The sequence below is a fragment of the Podarcis vaucheri genome (assembly GCF_965113315.1).
Source record: "Podarcis vaucheri genome assembly, chromosome: 6".
Classification (NCBI taxonomy): Eukaryota; Metazoa; Chordata; class Lepidosauria; order Squamata; family Lacertidae; genus Podarcis; species Podarcis vaucheri.
Genome location: NC_138764.1, coordinates 26,204,846 through 26,223,868, shown reverse-complemented (window position 1 = coordinate 26,223,868; position 19,023 = coordinate 26,204,846). Strand labels below are relative to the sequence as shown.

Genomic DNA, 19,023 nt, shown 5'->3' with positions numbered 1-19,023 from the left:
GCTATTACCCCTGTACGGTGGAATGATCTTACCACTGCCTTGCATGAAGTAGCAACCACAAGTTTTTTTCAGATGTCTTGTGAAGACCAATCTTTTTGCCCAGGCTTTCCCTGACCTGTAAGATAGAACCCTGATTTATGTGTATGAGTCCCTGGAAATCTGTTTCACTTGTTTTATGTGCTTTATACTGCTGATTTACTGGCTTTAGACTCTATTCGTTTTAATGGATACTGTTTTTACAGTGTACATAGGGAATTTTGAAATATTAAGTAGTTTAGAAATGCCAATACGGAAAAGTTAAAGGATCCCTGGATGGTTAAGTCCAGTCAAAGGTGACTATAGGGTTGCGCCGCTCATCTTGCTTTCAGGCCAAGGGAGCTGGTGTTTGTCCACAGACAGCTTTCCGGGTCATGTGTCCAGCATGACTTCTGGTGCAACAGAACACTGACGGAAACCAGAGCACACAGAAACACCATTTACCTTCCAGCAGCAGCAGTACCTATTTCTCTACTTGCATTGGTGTATTTTCGAACTGCTAGGTTGGCAGGAGCTGGGACAGAGCAACAGGAGCTCACCCCGTCATGGGATTCAAACTGCCGACCTTCTGATCAGCAAGCCCAAGAGACACAGTGGTTTAGACCACAGCACCACCCTTGTCCCCCCAAAATGCCAATGCATACAGATACATACATACACTGTCTTGGGTTCCACAAAAGAAAGGAAAGGTATAAATATAACAAGTAAATACATTTTCAGCTAGTTACAAAGCAACTTCACAACTGCATTACAAAACATTGTTTATTATAAACAGATCAATTTAAAGGTTATAAAAAGCATTCACCAAGTAAGTCACCCAAAAAATCACAATTAGAACCTTGTTCTTTTTAGGCACAAAGTAAAGGAATCAGATCTACACCATATCATGCATTCTTCCAACAAAATAAAACACCATCACCAACATTCTCGTAAGTGCACTTATATGAAAAAAATGACTGAAATTGGTTCACATACTGGTCATGTCACCTTAAAATTACATACAAGATAGGCATACATAGTATAGCTTACAGTTGGGTTTTTAAAAAAACACACAGGTGATTTAGAAAATCACATTTACAACAGGCAAATGCGTAACAGCGTGCAATACAAGATTACAGAGTGCTTCTGCTGAATTAATTCTTTGGTTTTGATCAAGTGCAAAAAGAGTGAAGGTTTCTATCATGGGACAGATTTGCAACCTAAAAAAACCACCCTGCCATTCATAAAGGATGGGCACAATCTACTGGAAACCACCTACCGAAGCTCTACTACAACAACATGATTTTTAGATTGTGCCCATAGTTACATCCAAAAGTTCATTAAAGACGGCATTCTGCATAGCAAACAATTAAAAAAGGGATTGCTACTCAAAAAGTGCAAATATGGGTTCTCCATGGTGGGCTATATTATTTGGAGTTCACATCAGCTTCTCAAACCAGTCAAAAAATAAGGTTGGATCCCCCAGCCCATTTGTGAAATCTTTGAGGGGCTAGAGGCTGGGATTATCTGACTAAAACAGAGAAAAGATAGCATTATGAAGGAAAAGAAAACCACTTCCTCTATCTTTATGGTTCCATAAATCAACATAATGCCAATGCAAAAGAAAGTGTGCCTAGTACAAGCTTACAAAGCCATCCTATAAACATTGAGAAGTTGGTAAAAGGAATACAAATCAAGGGAGGGAGGACAATGGTAGTGATGTGATTTAATTTAGGCTATTTCTAGGGACACTACCAAATTGCTCCAATTGAACACAATCAAGAAAAGCTAGCATGAACTGGGTTATATAGTGGGGAACTGCAACCATCTCTGTGATAATGATTGCAGAGAAGAAGTACAGCGATGAATGATCATGGAAATAGTTGCCACCTTCCTGGATGGCAGTAATCCATCTGACCTCTCTAGTCATGCAGTCGTAAAGGAATTGGCCCCTACTGACTCCTCCAATTGACCTTAGATTAGGTCCTTTGTATATGCACAGAGGATGGGTTGTTCAAGAGAAGCATTGCTTCCCACACCACATCTACCTCTTAGAACTGGTGTTGGAAGTTTCAAAGACCAAAAAACCAGATTATTCACTTTAGTGCAATTTTCCATGCTCAAGTTTTATAAAAGAGAAAGAGAACAAGTAGACCTTGAAGAAGCAGGTATGCTTCTATGACAGTGGGGAGCGTCTGCAATTGATGTGATTTTAATGACGTGTTCGACATGCAGAAGCAGCAACCATTAATTTCATGGATAACTGAAATATACTCTGAAACTGAGGATCCATTCAATAAGATGTTTGTGCTTTAAAAGATCTTGCAAGGAAGGCATGCAGGAAGAGTCTTCTCAGCAATCTGTTCTTGCATGCCCGGCCTGACTGATAAGCTCAGTGCTTGCCATGCATTTCCTTACAGTCATTCTACTGATTTAAGCTGTGATCCTAAATACCGTTGCTTGAGAGCAAGTCCTACCGAACTTAAGAATGACTTATTTCTAAGTAAATAGACTTAGGATTGCAAAGTTTGTAACTGGATGGCAAAGTCCTTTATTGCCATGGTGAACTGGTTTTTCTCAGGCAGTCTACTCAGTTATTTGATTTGGGTGCTGAGAAAAGACAGGGAATTTTCCATTATCAGTTGTCTCCACTATTAAAAAAAGGAGCAGTGTTCCATCAGGGAGGCCAGGTCTGACTTCCAGAAATACTAATGGAAAATTTGTGGTTGCTGTAAGACTGCACAAGTAATCCACTCCTGCTCTTCTTTTGAATTGCGTTTTTCAACCTTCACATAATCAGCCAGTGTTACCAGCAGGAAAACACTGCACTTTCTTACTAGTAATACCTGCATAGGGCCAAAGATTTAATGGTTGAAACATTCCAAGACAAGGAAGAGATAATGAAGAATCAGTTTAAAACATTTTTTTAAAAAAATAAATCTGAAACTGCACACTGTTCTTAAAAGGTGATATGGCTTTCCCTAAAGGCAAGTTTTTTGCAGCAATCAAACAAGGGCATCAAACAATGCTCTGGGCTTTTGGTACAAACATTTACAAGTTACATGGACAGTAGCCCAGAGCACTCAAAATGCCACGAGACACTTAAAATTTGCATTCATTTCTAATTGAAGTATTTGACCAATGCATATGATCTGCTGAGAACTTCTCCTGCCAAAGTCAGTCACGACTAAGTTCCCACTGAAAGAAAAACGAGACTTTTCCTAGCCATGACTAATAGCTCCCAATGTTTTTAAAATGGGACTTCGTCAAGATTGTTCCTTAATATTTTAAGTTAACAAGAGAATCTAATGTATTCAGGAACAGTACCGTGGCATTCTGTTTGTCTCTGCATTTCTGCCTATGCCTTTCTAAAGTTTACCAAAAAAATTTTTTTTAAACTATATTTTAATAACCCAATTTTCCTATTGCAGAATATAAACACAAAGGAGAGTTAAATTTTTGGTACGTGCAAGATGGGACAATCCACTGACCAACTAAATACAAATCTTAATAATGCAGGATCAGCTGCATAAAAATACATATTTAGCTCAGTAAAATATATTTTAGAAAAATCAGAAAATTACATTGACTAGAGATTCATTCTTTAAGATCTTCCATCACTCAGCTCGGCTAGCAATCAAATATTTCTTGATTGTTAAGATTTGCGAACCTGAGGTTGTCGGATTTGGTGTTTTTTAAAAAAGATACCTGGCTTACAGCTGTTTCAGGAAAGTGGGTCTTCTTCTGCTTCCTTGAAGGGATCCCCACAAGAACGGTGCAGTGAAGACTTGAATCCAATTGTAAACATGAACAAATTTAGCATCCAATGTGTTTTCATCAGGTGTGCATATTCTGTAATAAACCTCTATTTTTCTTCCCTCCTTTCCTCTTATGCTATTCCCAAGTTCTCCTTCATCTTTTCATATACGACGTAACTGATGCTGACAGCAGGGAGCACTTTCATGAAGTTAGGGGCTATGCCCCTGTACAGTCCCAGGACTCCTTCCTTAGCAATAATCCTTTGGAAGAGACCGACCATGGATAATTGAGGGCCACTTTCTACCATGGCTATGGAAGAAGTTAAAAAAAGGGAGAAAGAAAGAGACACGTATTACTTAAAAGTATCATTTAAAAAGTATTTTGAAGTTAACAAAAAATAGAATGTGTTTTTCATGCAATCAATCCTTCGGAAGAATCAACATTCCAGAAAGAGGTTCACTGCCTCACATGCTTATTGTGTGAACCAGGCGTCTTGAGCAGCTTTTGCCAACACAGTGTCCTCCAGAAGTTTCAATTTACAGCTCCCATCAGCTGCAGCCATCACAGTCATGCTGATTGGCATTTATGAGAATTGTAGTCCAAAACCTACAGAGGGCACTATGTTGGCAAAAGCTGGTCTGCTGTATTTTAAAAGGGTGGCTTAATTCTCGGAAGTAAAGTAATTGCTGGTAGCAGGTAGACTAGAGAAGAACCTACCAAGAAAAAGAGGAAAATGTGGCCAAACTCTTAGAGGGCAATAGCACCTAAAGTATTAAAGCCTTGGTAGCTTGCTCAACAGGGAAGCAGGTGGCGCTGTGGGTTAAACCACAGAGCCTAGGACTTGCTGATCAGAAGGTCGGCGGTTCAAATCCCTGCGATGGGGTGAGCTCCCGTTGCTCGGTCCCTGCTCCTGCCAACCTAGCAGTTTGAAAGCACGTCAAAGTGCAAGTAGATAAATAGGTACCGCTCCGGCGGGAAGGTAAACGGCATTTCCGTGCACTGCTCTGGTTCGCCAGAAGTGGCTTAGTCATGCTGGCCACATGACCCGGAAACTGTACGCTGGCTCCCTCGACCAATAAAGCGAGATGAGCGCCGCAACCCCAGAGTCGGGCACGACTGGACCTAATGGTCCCTTTACCTTTACCTAGCTTGCTCAACACAGGTGAACAAGCTCCTATACCACAGGAACCAACACTCACCTTGAGCCTGCATTCGAGTGCGGATGAGGGCAAGAGGATAACTGGCTAACTGGCCACATGTACTGGACACGGTACCACATGCCAGCAATACAAGTACACCAGGGTTGGCAGAGTCTGTTGCATATTTTTCTAGCCAGTTCTTCTTCAAAGCCTGCCAAGAGAACATTGATGCAGTTAGTTGAACTTTACCTTTAAAAAAAACCATAATGGCCAAGTATTCACATGAGAAACATGTCAGGTCAATTCCTAAACTCACTATCTGCATATTTTACAAGTGCATATTGGTCCATGAGAGACGGGACCGACTCTCATCTCTTTCCAACCTGTCATCACAATCCTAACCATGTCCAGTCAGAGGTAAGTCCTACTGAATTCAGCGAGGCTTACTCCCGGGTAAGTGGCGTTAAGGATTTCAGCCTAAATTAGTTGTAAGATTTTAGAGTCATGCCTGCAGCGTAATGAATGAAATAATAAGGGGTTTCATAAGCACTGGGAAGCTATGGAACATGTTAATTATCACCTGTAAAAAAATAAAAATCAGTTATGTAGATGGGAGAGAAATTAGACTTAAGTACACTTGTTAGTGAAGCTGGTGCAGGGTATTACAGAACAAGAAAGCACGACACCAGCTAATCAGAGTTGGCATAATAGATGGCTGACAGGTAGCAAACGCAGAAAACAGCAGTACAAAATTATTTCAGCATGAGGCATGCTTAAATGTGTTAAGATTAATGTATTGCAGTTATAATGAGAGGAGGCTGCTTTATAAATGACAGCAGCTGTGGGGCTAAGTAACGTAGCATGAACCTCAGAAAGGCAGCAGTGTTAGAGAACTATTTCTAGTTAGTCTGTTTGCTAACTCCTAAAAAACCTACACATTTACCTTTACCTTTAAGCTTTTGTGGAGCAGACCTCACTTTGCAAAGTAGCTTTGTTAGGGTCTTGCTGTGCTAACAGCACTGTTCAAACCCTGTAAGTGTGGGTTTCACTGAGTTACCCAGGGCTAACAACAGCCAGCGTGTTTAATATTGGTTTGTTTTCATTGTTCCTTATATAAACTGACATCTGAGATTAATGGATTTGAACAAGCAGTCTCCTACACCCATTCTCACCCAGTTAATCCCTCTCTACACTCTCCCAGCTGTTAAAACTTCCCAAACACCACCCCACTATTCCACACATCCTTCAACTTCCCCCACTTACCTTAATATCCCATGCACCAAATAGTCTCTTCCTCAGACCCCACTAAACACAAACCCCAACCCTACATTGGCAGATACCGTGCCTGTGTGCGTACATGTGCACGTTAGAAGGGTTTGTAAAAAGTCTAAGGACTGAAATACAGAACCCAAATATATACAAGATATACTACCCTTGTTTGGAAGCCACTGACCATTGTTTACCAGGATTGCATGTAAGCAGGAAACAATGGCTAGTAATGGCAGATCTGATTTGTTTTGCCACTCAAGAAGGAGGAACGAATGAATTGGCAGTAAAGGAGATGCATGCACACAATTCATGTATAGTTTGGCTCATTAACCCAGAATGTGATCCTGGCTATAGTATTGACACCAAAAGGAGGAGAAATTACTTTTTGCAGTTAGACTCGCTAAATAATTCTGGTTCAGTGACTTCACTCTTTCATTACAAAATTAAAAATACATGATTTTGCCGTGTTGAGATCTCTGCTTACTGAAAAGTGGAAACAGCAAACGTTTAGACAGCTACTCAGCAGTCAATCTACATTACACCCTACAGGCTCACTTGTATCACTGTGCAGGACAATTATTATCTCAGCAAATATACTTGTTTGTCTGGTTTCCAGGCATATTAATCTGAGTTAAAATAGATAGAAATAGCACCTGTTGCAATCCTTCCTGGATTGTACTTCAAACTATAGGTGGGAGAGTGCATATTTGAATGCTACCACACGTTTTTAAAACTTCCTGAATATAGAAAATTAGCATGCCCGGGTGACCAGGGGAATAAGCTAAAAAATTTCTTCCAGTTTGCCAAATGCAAGGGGTCTTTAGATGAGGATTCCAGTCAGACATGCAGTCCCTCTGTTAAGAGTTCAGAAAGGACTATATCACATATTGTTTTGCACATCTGAATCAGTTCTTAGAAGGTCGTGGCAGAGAATGGTCACACACCAATAGACCTATGTCCCTGCAGGAACAGTCATTCAGAAAAAGATTTAATGCATATAATGAAGGTAACATCAGATTCAGGTGTAAATATGTTTTTAAAATGGCTAACAGCCTGACTCCAGGATTCACTAGGTAGCAGTACTGAAACAACAACTACACCAATGCAACACTGCAAATACACAAAATTATGCTGAAGGTTCAGGTGTTATTGAGGTTATGTAACACACAAATATCTGGTTATGCTTGGCATCAACTGGCAAAGAATTCACTTGGGAGTCATCCTTCTAGGAATGTGTTGAGGTACTCCAGAGTAAATAGCTTGGAGAATGGAATCTAAGAAGAGTGTTTTATTAATCACAATTTAATTCCATTTATATCCTGCCTTTTGTCCAATGAGCTCAGGGTAGTACACACAGGGATAAGTCCACTTCATCTACACAACAACCAGATCAGTGAGGCAATACCTGGAACAAGGTAGCCAAATGAGCTTTGGCAGACATTGAGTTAAGCAGACATGCAAGCTCGGGTCTCTTTCCCCAATCTAGGTCTAACGTAACCATCTATTATACAATGCTCCTTTAGTTATATTTCATGGGATATGCCAGTGAACTCCACTCACCTCATAAACAGCCAGATCTATGCCAGCATAAGGAATGATGCCCAAAATATTGGGAATATAACCTTTGTAAAAAGCCTTCAAGCCTTCTCCTTTTAAGATCTTCTTAGCACAATCAAACATTCCAGAGTATTGCCCTGTTTTGCCCACAGCCAGTCTGGTCTTTAATACCTAAGGTGGAGAAAAACTGTTGAAGTTAATCAAAATACTGCATTACTAAAATCTGCTATTCACTCTCTTGTATGTATGCATGCATGCACAAACGAATGAGTGCAGAGTGTGCGTGCATGCGTGCATGCGTGCATGCGCGCGCACACACACACAGCTGTATTACCAGTCAAAGTTGGTAGAAGGCACTCCTAGCAGGGGTAGATTTAGGGCTGTGGAAGTGGTGTGCACACAATGGGCACTAAACTCAAAGCTTGGTAAACGAGGCACTGGGCTTTGGGAAGGAGGCATGAGGCTCAGACAGGGTCCTAGAGTCCTAGTTTGTGCTTTTCCAGCTTGGGAAGGAGGTGGGAGGGCCCTGGGACCATGCCTGAGCCCTTGTCTCTCCTTCCCAAACCAAGGTGCCTACTTACCCGCCTTTGGGAAGGGAGCGTGAGAACTGGGATGAGGGGAGTGCCAAATTTTGGGCTCACACAGGGTGCCATAGTACCCAAGTCTGCCACTGCTCCTAGCCGCTAAGGTTGCCTGGGGCCTCTGATAACAGAGATCCATTGCATACCAACTCGGACTGGTGCTTCATCTTCCTCAATCCTTCTTAATCTTACTAGGAAAACCTCCATGGTCTCAAGCAGGTGATATTTCCCAGTTCTGATACCCAAGATGAGCCTTCATGCATGTGAAGTGTGCATTCTGCCAATGATCTAAGATCGCTCTGCAGCACTCACCTCAGTTCAAAGATTTGGAAATAATTTTTAAAGAAGTTTGCAGAATGCTGACCAAAGTGCTGACCACACTATCTACAAAAAAGCTGCTTCTCAGAAAAAGGATAGATGGTGCATGTTCACAAACAGAGCAGTCAATCCAAAACTGACCTCCATGGGATAAATAGAAGTCTGTGCAGTCGCTCCAGCCAGGGAACCAGATATAAACCTTTCTGCAGTGCCGATCTTTCCCCCTTCATCAAGGAACATCTTCTTATACTGAATATTAAAACACACAGTGATAGAAAAGGTCACGTTCTTCCCCATATAGTCACAAGCAGCTAACAGAACCACTCAGCAGGATCAAGAACACAAGCCATGTTAGTTTGTGGGAGGAGTTGCTGGTCTACATGGCAAAGTCCTGCACATAGGCAGCTCACTGTCGCCGCAATAATGTCTCTATCCCTTGTGTAAATCTCTATGATGGGCTGCTGTTGAGTTTTTTTGACAATGCCAACCATCACCCAACTGAGGATGTGAAGAGAGGCACTCGCAAGGGTCTCCTCCACAGTTAGAGAGCATCCTATCCTGGAGATTTTTAATCTCTGTCTCTTAATGAGTGAAGACGGTTGTAATGTTTTTATAGCAGCACAACAAACCTCATGTTCTTCCAACTGAGGTATACCAGCTCCAATTCCAGAAGTGTGGATGAAAAACACTTTCCCTTTCCAGGACCAGGCTCTGAAGATGCCTGCTCTGTATGTTATAGTAGCAACTCCTGCGAGGAGTGAGATTGACTTGCTGGCACCTGTGATATCACTAAGCCACCTCCTTCACCACTCCAGAGCAGTTTTGCAACTATTTTTAATCTGTGTGTGTGTGTGTGTGTGTGTGTGGTGTACACACACACAAAAAAAAACCACAAATAAATAAGATTGCAAATGCTTAAATGAAAAATGCACATGCCACTCTTTTTTATTATTATTTAAAATCCCATAAAAAAGAGTCAACCGCCTGAAGCAAAGCTTATGGCTGAATCAGCACCTGATTCACTGGTCTGTCATTTCAACTGAGAAACCGGGCTTACATCCTGATTAAGAGGCCTGACAAGATTCTTTATTTCCATATTTCTTCCTCTCCAAACCTCAGCCTTTTCCTAATTAATTTCTAGTTAACCGTCCCCCCCCCCCCAAATATCACAGGCAGAATCAGAATCGACTGATTGCGGTTAAGCAATACGGACGTATTCAGCAATAGAGAACATGTAAATAAAAGCAGGTTAAAATTAAACTCTGTAAGATAGAACGCGGTAAATAATACAGATGTAAAGCCTTTGAAATATGTAGATTAAATCCGTAACCGCTAATTTAAAATGTTTGTGTTAAGACATTGGCCATTAGATTCATTCAGAGCTTGTAGCAGACAGCGCTAGACCAAGGAACTTTGCCGTCAATAGACATCGTTTTTTTATCTGACCCAGAATAACAAAGCTCAAGACTTCAGCCATTTTCTCCCTCTTTTCAACATGTGTCAGAAAATATATTTTCAGTTTGTTTGTTTTTAAGATACCCTTGGGAAACACAGCATTTCTAGTTCAATTTTCAAGCCAGTGTAGTGCGTTGTACCCTAGGTTTACTGCGCAAAGTTGAAATCCCCATTCAGGCATGAAACATGCAGGACGAGCCCCAAGCAAGTCACTCTCAACTGAACTGACTTTGTAATATTGTCACGCAGATAAAATGGGTCTATTCTGTGTGTGTCTCATCCTGCGTGACTTGGAGGAAGGGCAGGATATCTATGTGACTTTTTAAAGCACGTTTTTATGACTGAGCTTTCAGAAGTTTGCGATTCAAGGGGAACACTGGTAAAGAGGGAGGAGGAAGAGGAGGAGGAGGAGAGCTAAAGTTCCATCTCAGGAGGCACTTTCTCCTGCAGGAGGATTAGGATGTTATATAACCTACTAAAGCTGATTCAGAGGTAAATATAACACTGAAATCCATGGTGAGGCCCATCTTACTACAGCTCAGTTAATGCTGACCTTAGAAGAATCCTGACCGTGAAGTGCAGGATGGGCTAATCAACATTTTGCCATACAAATGCTGACGTAGAGCTGAGGTGACAAGGCTGAAACCCAGCATGTGGTGGTGAACATTTTAAAGCGCCTTTGAAATCAAATTTAAATCACCCAAGATTTTTTCTTTCTCAAAGGTAAGAAAGAAAGAAAAATAAAACTTCATACATTGCACAAACGGAACTTCTTGTGTGCTCAGCTGGCTTTCCTTCATTTCATGCCGATCACTGTCATTTAACATCTTACCCGTTCATACGCCCAGAACTTAATAGCTGTTTCAGGTGCAATTTTAACAACATTGACACCATTTCCTCTCCAAAGTGAACGGATGCCTCCTTCTTTAACCATCTGCTGCAAGCCACCTTTTATGTTCATTTTCCCCTTTGAGCCATGGACCTTTAGCAAAGAAAGAGAAAACAATTGTTTGATACACATAGAAAGCTGAATTGACAGTATAACACTTCTTTTCTGTCTAAACAGCAATAAAGTGTTCAAACCCTTTAAGGAGGAAGCCATTCCCAATTCTATGCTAGCTGTTACTTTTCCTGGCTTACACCTGAAACACAGATTAAGGTCTAAACAACATGTTAAGCAAAGTCAAATTCCTCTGCATTTTTAAAATCCCAAATCAGCCTGGGGGAAGCTGTATCTTAAATAGTGAAGGAAAAGAAGGAAAAACTGTCTATCCCTTTCCCTTCCTGTACTTTTTCAGTTCAAAGCTGTCCTCTTTAAAACAGTTTCTTAGTTGGAAGGTAGAACTTTCACCCTACAGATCAAAACGTAGCTGGTGAGGAGGAAATAGCTGGCAGGGAAAGGGTTAAGCAGCCTCTCCTAGTCCTGCCCTCATTCCACTAATATACAGCCTGAGCTGCTTTCAGTTAAAAACCAAGAACAAAACGCTACTATAATATATAGTCTGAGGCTAAGGAAGTTCAAAAATAAATACAACTGCATGCCCATAAAAATACACTGTAGATATTACATTGCCTCCAAATGTGATTTTTTTTTCCGGGAACAGATTGCATTCCACAATGCCAAGTCTTCTTGGCATTACATGTGATGAGGACATGCACTGCTTACATGATTTTTACTCAACAGATCTAGCAGTCAAGTAATGGCACTGCATTTAGGGCCGGATCCAATGTTGCAGTTCTGGGGGATTCACCAGAATACATTTAGGGGGTATGGGGGGGAGGAAACAGAAGTTCTGTTTTGCTAGCAGAACAGAAACAACCCGTAGAGAATCAGCAGCAAGATGCATCCAACATCCTAATGCTGAACTGAGAAGAAAAGATTCCAGACCCAGACCTAAAGCTGCAATCCTATCACACTTGCCTACTCTAGTCAACGAGGCTTATCTTTGAGCAGACACATACAGGCTCGCACTGAAAGCCCCAGTCAGTTATTAAGTCCTTCCTGCATATATTCATGTTATATTTGAGTTAACAACCCATTGCAACAAATGCATTTCCTATTTACATAATGACTAGCACTCGTGGGCTCTCTAAAAATAGGTTCCTATAAATAACCTCTTTATGCATGGAGCTTCTCTCAAAAACAGCTGGTATCTCATGATTCAATTTTATTTCTTAGGAAGGGCAAGAGAAGATACCCAGTAGGCCAAATAGGCACAAAACCTGTCAGCCCTGTCCCAGAAGGCCTTGTGTTTATAGGACTCGGGGCAAATTACTATAGAAGGAGCAGGCACTTCCCCAAATCTTTTTTAAATTCAACATGGCGGCCTGGTCTTCAAAATTAAAAATCGCACCAGGTGTGTTCAACCCTTTGGGTCTGGATGTCTGGATATGGATCCTGGGGGCTAAGCTTTAAAGGAACCCACCTGCATCATGACTTTAAGGCGGTCCAGTGGCGCTGTTCCCGTTCGAGATACTGCACCAGCAACCCCTCCTGACAAAAGCTGTCTCCACCACTGCCCAGTCTTTTTCTCCTCTTCTGTGAATTCGTCTGGGATGGTCAAGCTGTCTCCAATGTCCAATACCTGTTAAGATGCAAAGCAAAAGAGTTAGATCAACATCCAACAGCCTTGCCTTTCAACAAAGAGCCCTCATGGTTACAGAGTTCACACAAGGGCAATTCCAAGCAGAAGAGAAAGGAAGCATATGTATTTTTTCCTGACTACATCTGAAACCGTGCAGTCTAAAAACCCACCATTTCAAAAACCGCGCCATCATCGTTAAAAATGATAGTAAATTTCTGCCTCGTATACTTCTGTAAAAGAGACATGGCATGGGGGCGAGCGACGCTTTCCAGACACAGTGCTGAAATCCTAATGGCTACAAAGCACAGTTCGACTTTCTTCCCGGCAGCTTTTAAGGATTACCAAGATTAACCTTTTGACAACTTCCTAAAAAGATTATCAGCCCAGTTACTTGTAATTCATCCAAGTATTTTTATCTCCATTGAATTATTACGTTATTTAAAAAAAAATAAAAGACACCCATCTTGCTTTGCAGGATAATCAGTTTGGCAAATCTATGATTAGTTCGCCTCCCTTCTACCAGATTGCATGATTCAAATATAGTTTATTGGTATTTTTACATGTATAAAACACAATCCTTTCTATTTCAGCAGACAGGTTAAGCAAGTTGTCCTATGCCTATTTACAGAACTTGATTACCAGTACTTTTTCTTTGTTTTAAACACGACATTGTTGTCTTTCTTATTGTGGTGCAAACTGCTTTTTGACCATCTGTGGTATAAAGTAGTCTATATTAAAAATAAACCTTAGCCTGGAGGGCCTCCTGATTTTCTTCACTCCCTGCTTTAAACAATGCAGTAGCACTGGGTTTTTTTCCATAGCATGCTGCTACAACATTAAAAGTTATGCAACCACATGAACACAGCCAGTTTGCACATGTTCTTATTGTGGAATTGTTACTGCTATGAAACAGTTGTGTTGTGAAGACCAGGGCAATGGTTGTGGGCTTTGAAATGCTGCAGCAGTTCTATGGGATGAACCAACAGGAAATTTGCTACTATGGTGGCCATTCTCATGGTTAAAAGGAATGAATCTTTGATAAAATTACTGAAGAAAAAAAGACAACAATTTTCTATATAAGTAGTTTAAATATAGACTTTCCTCTTCATAATTCACTAACTAGCTTACATTTTGGCACCATGATCTATATAAAAATCTATTTTATGATATAATTCATGAGGCCTCAAAAGACATCTCCAATAAACTGAAGTAGTAATGGGCTTATAATGTACGTATGCTTTTAAAACGTATTTAAGCTACAGTCATAGTCTATCAATAATACTGGTATTTTAATTTTAAATATCAATATTCTCTCAGATTTTACTCATCTTTTAGACGCCCTGTCAATTCAAAATGCAGCTGCTCTTAAACTCTGATTCTAACTCTATCAGAAATGGGATGAAATCAAACAGAATTCAGCTTGACAGCCACGCTTTTTAACAGTGAATTACAAACTGAGAGAATTCAGAATGGAAATGCGCATTTACATTTGCAAGAGTTTATTATAAACAAACCTATTTTCAAGACACTTTGGATTACTAGCTAAACCTTTTCTCCTCAGTATTCCAAACCCAAGCACCAGCTTCTATACAAGGTTTGGCATGTTCTAAGAATAATTCTATGCATGCTCTTCAAAAAGAGGGTTGCTGCCACCAGCCCCAAACTCTCTATATTTTGATCCTCCTCCAAAATAGGAGACCTCTTTAGAAGGATGTTCTAAAATAAACATATTTACTAGGTAACCATTTTCACTGACTTCAATGGGACCCCCCCTACCTACAATAAGCATACATAGAGCCATAATCTTAACGGTAGCAGAGCCACTGCAGCTTGAGGGTTACAGTAGCAGCCTAAGACTGCATGCCCCCAACATGCACTTCTGCAAACGCAACTCATCAGTAAATCCTGCTCAAATTTGTCTGCACTATGACTACCATAAGAAATGTAATGCATACTCACTGTAGAATGTTTCCAGTATCGAATGATTCCTTGAATGTCTGTAGCGGGATTAAATAGGAAATGGTCCCGCCATTCATTCCAGTCCACTGACATTGTCCCGTCAGCATCTATGCTAAAAATTCAAAGTGATATGATTAGAATTCTATGCAATATTCAAAACAAACCAACTTCAAGCCATGCATAGTGAAGCTTCGGTTTGTTAAATCAACTGGAGTTTGTTATGAACCAGAGCTCCTGGTTCACATACGACGACAACTTAAGCTTCTAGTGGTATTAAGTGAGTTTACAGTTTGTATATTTGTGTACAAAAAGATGAGGCTTACTCGGGCTTCTTCCAGCTTGAGCATGCCAGGATAAACCATAGTATAGTGTGCAAAGATGGCCACAGAGAAGCCATGGTTTAGCTTGTCAACCTAAGTTATGCTTCTAGAAAATAGTGTAAAAGATTATATCAGCAAGGCTCACTTGTCACCAAGCAAAGAGAAAGGCTGGGAAATAGTTACCGTATTTTTCGCCCCATAGGATGCACTTTTTCCCCTCCAAAAATGAAGGGGAAATGTGTGTGCGTCCTCTGGGGTGAATGCAGGCTTTCGCTGACGCCTGGAGAGCAAGAGGCATCGGTGCGCACCGACCCCTCTCGCTCTCCAGGCTTCAGGAAGCTATCTGCAAGCCTTGCAAGCCCGGTGGGAGTACCCGCGGGCTCACAAGGCTTGCAGGCAGCAGCCTGCAGCCCCCGCGAGTGTCTGCAAGCCTTGCGCGCCCGGCAGGAGGTCCCGCCGGGTGCGCGAGGCTTGGGGCGGCAGCCTGTCACCCGAAGCACGGGGAGCCCTCCGGAGGACTCCCCCTGCTTCGGGCAGGTGAGCGCAAGGCTTGGGGCGGCAGCCAGGGCTGGGGGAGGGAAATAATTTTTTAAAATTCATTTTCCCCCCAAAAAATGAGGTGCGTCCTATGGGCCGGTGTGCCTTATAGGACGAAAAATACGGTACATATCCCAGTGGGATGAGACTTCAGCAGGGGGGAGGGGGCCTCAGTGCTACTCAGTTTAAAATAATAGCAGGTGCTGACCTTTGTAGAATCCTCGTTGCTTGCTTTTCTGAAATATCTATACCCAAGATCTTGAGGGACTGAACAATTTCTGAGGCATCAATTACTCCTTTATAAGAGGGAGGGAGAAAAAAGACAAATGAGCTGAAGAGCTCTGCAGAGTTTTAAATATTTGAATGTCAAGAGATAGTCAAGAGAAGAGCACCAGAGATTTGGAAATGGGGAATTGGTCAGTATACAAACAAACAATATAAAGATGTACGCCAGAAAAAGAGCATCAAAAATACTAGGAACAAGGTCCAGGTAGATGGACCAATGTCTGACTCTGTATAAAGCAGTTTCCTATGTTCCTATGTGGGGAAGTTGGTTCAGAGCAGACAGCAAACTGCAGTTACTTGGAAAAACCTGGTTCATATATTGGTTTATTACATATGACTTTCCAAACCAGCTCATTGACAGTTGTCATTCTTTAATATAAATCTATTGAAAATGTTAATTATATATTGTATTATGATACTTTCTTGTTTATGTCATGTTTACATTTTTAATGCTGATCTCTTAACATAATTACATAATTAATGCTTACATTTTATTTCTATGTTGCACTGAGAATTTTTGATTGACTTGAAAGAAATAGACTCCTCTGTGTATCTTAACACAACAGATATGGTGGAAAATTGGATCCTACCATCGTTGTTTTTGTCCAGACTTTTAAAGGCTAATTTCATTTTCTTCTCATGGTCTTTAAGATAGCGTGTAAATTCTTCAAAGTCCAGCCGGCCATCTTGGTTAGTATCTCCAGCTCTGAAAATTTTCTGTTTAAAAAAAAAATGCATATTGAAGAAAAATTAGTAATGGTGCTTATAGTATTTCAAAAACGCATTCCAAAAGAGAGGTTTCTCCTTTTCTGCACAAATCATTTCTGCACTTTTAGTTAATAGAATTGAATACATTTCCTGGAAATGTGGACAATTAAGTGCAATACAGTAATTAATTTAGCTAAACAGTGTTCTCTTCTTGGATGTGATGTATGGAATCTTATCACTGAAGCATTACAAAGGTAGCATTCCGGCCCGCAGCGATGCATCCTCACATCCTATTTAACCAGAATAACACTTTCTGCCTGTATCTTTTCATAGGAACTGCTCCAAATGTATTCTGATGTGTTTTACCATGGAGGAAGACCCAATACCTTGCCTGCATTCTGCATCTGTTTGTCCCTGCCCAATTCCCTGATAGCCTTCTATCTACTGGGCTACGAAACGTCATTAGAGCGTTATGAGAAACATGAGACTGTGGTTTTTAATGTCTGACATTTTATTTTACTTTTTATTTTGCTGGAAGCAAATGGGAAGGGTATAAACAATAAAATTATTGTTGTTGTTATTATCTCATACGCAAGAGGAAAAAGCAGCCAAAAGGCAATGCAAAGCTGAGCTGTTCTGTCTTGATAGCTGATAATAACTTTCTCCGCCTCTGGCTACTCTGGTGGAATGCTTGTGCTAAAGAATAAATGGGCAAAAATCTAACATGAAAAAACCACCATTTCAGCCTCCTAGCATACTCTGCTGCCTACCTCTAAATAGAATCGGACTGCGAGAAAATTTCTAAGTGATTCAAAAAATAAGCAGGCCTAGATATGGTCTCTACTTAAATGTAGCAGTGCCTGGAAAGGAGCTCGGGCAACGCTCTGACTTTCTTTCTTGGAAAAGTACATATTTAGCAAAATTTAACCTTAAATATTATACCATGTAAACAAAACAACAAAATGTATTAAATATGAAGAAGTAGGTCACCCCCTGCCCCCAAAAAAGTATTGATCCTTTTAAGGTTTATTGGTTCGGGTCTCATTCCAGTTGGTTGTGAGCATCTATGTGTAATGTATTTATGTGCTTTAAAACAGAAATATCTTCTACATGGACATAAATATCTAGATTCAACCTTCCTCCCCAGACATACATACATGTATACTCAAATAGCTTGCGCACTTGTTGCTATTATACTAACCATGAGTATACTGCAGATACATTTTTGTCAAGGCCAGTACAACAGGTTTGCTAACACAAGTTCTAGGAATGCAAGATTCATAGCGATTATGAAGTTCAAAGTAACTGTCTTCCCTAAAGAAACAGGTCCATCTCACCATAAGGCACGAGGCCAGGGCATTGAAGGGCAGCAAATTGTTATTTAGTTCATTCTTTATTATTATAGTCTCACCACTATGTGGAAACAACATTTGGCTTTTCTGCCTCAAGCAGAACGCATTGGACCTTCATTAGTGCTGTCACCCCTGTACGTGGCTCCTGAAACATGAGAACATAAATGCTCTCCCACAGATGATTCTGGCAGGCACGTTCCTTTTATTCTTAGATCAGTAGCCTGTCACACAGAGTACCTGAATATGTATTGTGTAAAATTGCCACAACACAAGTGTCCAAAGTAGCTTACAGGAATGATTGAAAAATAAATAAAAATGAAAGCAAAAAATAGAGTAATGGGAACAAATTAAAACAAGTCAACAAGAACATCAACTTCATAGAATTTGCTGGAGGCGGGGGATAAATCTTCACAGCATTGCAAAAGGCCTGGAGGAAGAAGGGCAGGTGGACATTCCAGGGGAAAGTTCCTGGCCCCAAATGTAAAAATGGCAAAAACCACACTCATCAGCCACCACCAAAGAGATACTTTTAGGAATATGGGAGGAGGTAGTACCAGTCTATTAAGGGCTTTTAATGTCCTTCCTAAATATCCTGAGGAGCGTGAGACAACAGCACCGGCTTTAAGGCAGTGTGGGTGGTTCCCCTGCAAGCTGGCGGAGTGTAAAATAATAATCATCATCCTCATCATCACCATCCCTATATTTACACAGGTACCTACTCAAAGTTAGGCCCTGGTCAGACAGGTGTTTGAGTTGCCACAACTGTGATGTAGTGCACTTGACAGCATGCACAGAATGGACGGTGAGAGGGAGAAGAGCACAAAAATAAGAAATATTGGGCAAGGGGCAAATTATGTCCTTGCTCAGGGCGCTATATTAGCAAAGTCCGCCCCTGGAGTGTAACCTAAGCCGTTACCCTTAGGTGTGTTGCCCCATCACCAGTGTTGAAAACAACTCTTGGTCCAGTTGACTCCCACATGTGTACAACAGAAGGCAGGGCATCACCTTAGACAGCAAATTACCTTAGGCAGTGCAGATGCTCAGAACTGTAACCTTCTTACCACGGCATAACCTCAACATGGTAATTTTGTGGCACTGCAGTCAATGTAGTTCCTGTTGTAACTTCTGACAGAAAGGCATGTAGTGTACACAAACTGCTCCAATGGGCATCAAGCCACACAGGC

The 19,023-nt window shown here is 41.0% G+C and overlaps 2 protein-coding genes and 1 long non-coding RNA gene across 3 annotated transcripts in view; 1 reads left to right on the top strand and 2 right to left on the bottom strand.

Moving 5' to 3' along the window:
* The window catches only part of FNDC7 (fibronectin type III domain containing 7), a 184,844-nt gene that overhangs the window by 67,134 nt on the left and 98,687 nt on the right, over positions 1-19,023 (bottom strand). The gene's annotated exons all lie outside the window — the stretch shown is intronic.
* On the bottom strand, positions 781-18,883 carry SLC25A24 (solute carrier family 25 member 24). Its single transcript, XM_082227966.1, has 10 exons — positions 18,862-18,883; positions 16,370-16,496; positions 15,703-15,790; positions 14,638-14,749; positions 12,520-12,678; positions 10,926-11,075; positions 8,780-8,887; positions 7,743-7,910; positions 4,974-5,124; positions 781-4,083 (listed from the first exon to the last, which is right to left on the bottom strand). The coding sequence occupies exons 2-10, from the start codon at positions 16,407-16,409 to the stop codon at positions 3,905-3,907; spliced, it is 1,155 nt and encodes a 384-aa protein (XP_082084092.1). The 5' UTR covers positions 16,410-16,496; positions 18,862-18,883; the 3' UTR covers positions 781-3,904.
* LOC309535227 lies at positions 9,797-17,067 on the top strand. The gene is made up of 2 exons (XR_014221139.1): positions 9,797-10,585; positions 16,821-17,067. It is a non-coding gene; the product is annotated as an uncharacterized lncRNA (long non-coding RNA).

Bases quoted from the DNA above. Each gene is read 5' to 3' on its own strand.
- SLC25A24 (XM_082227966.1), bottom strand. From the start codon at position 16,409: ATGAAATTAGCCTTTAAAAGTCTGGACAAAAACAACGATG. The intron at 14,750-15,702 runs GTCAGCACCTGC...TTGAATTTTTAG, and splicing joins GCAACGAGGATTCTACAAAG to CATAGATGCTGACGGGACAA. The intron at 5,125-7,742 runs GTGAGTGGAGTT...TTCTCTTGGCAG, and splicing joins TAGATCTGGCTGTTTATGAG to GCTTTGAAGAAGAACTGGCT.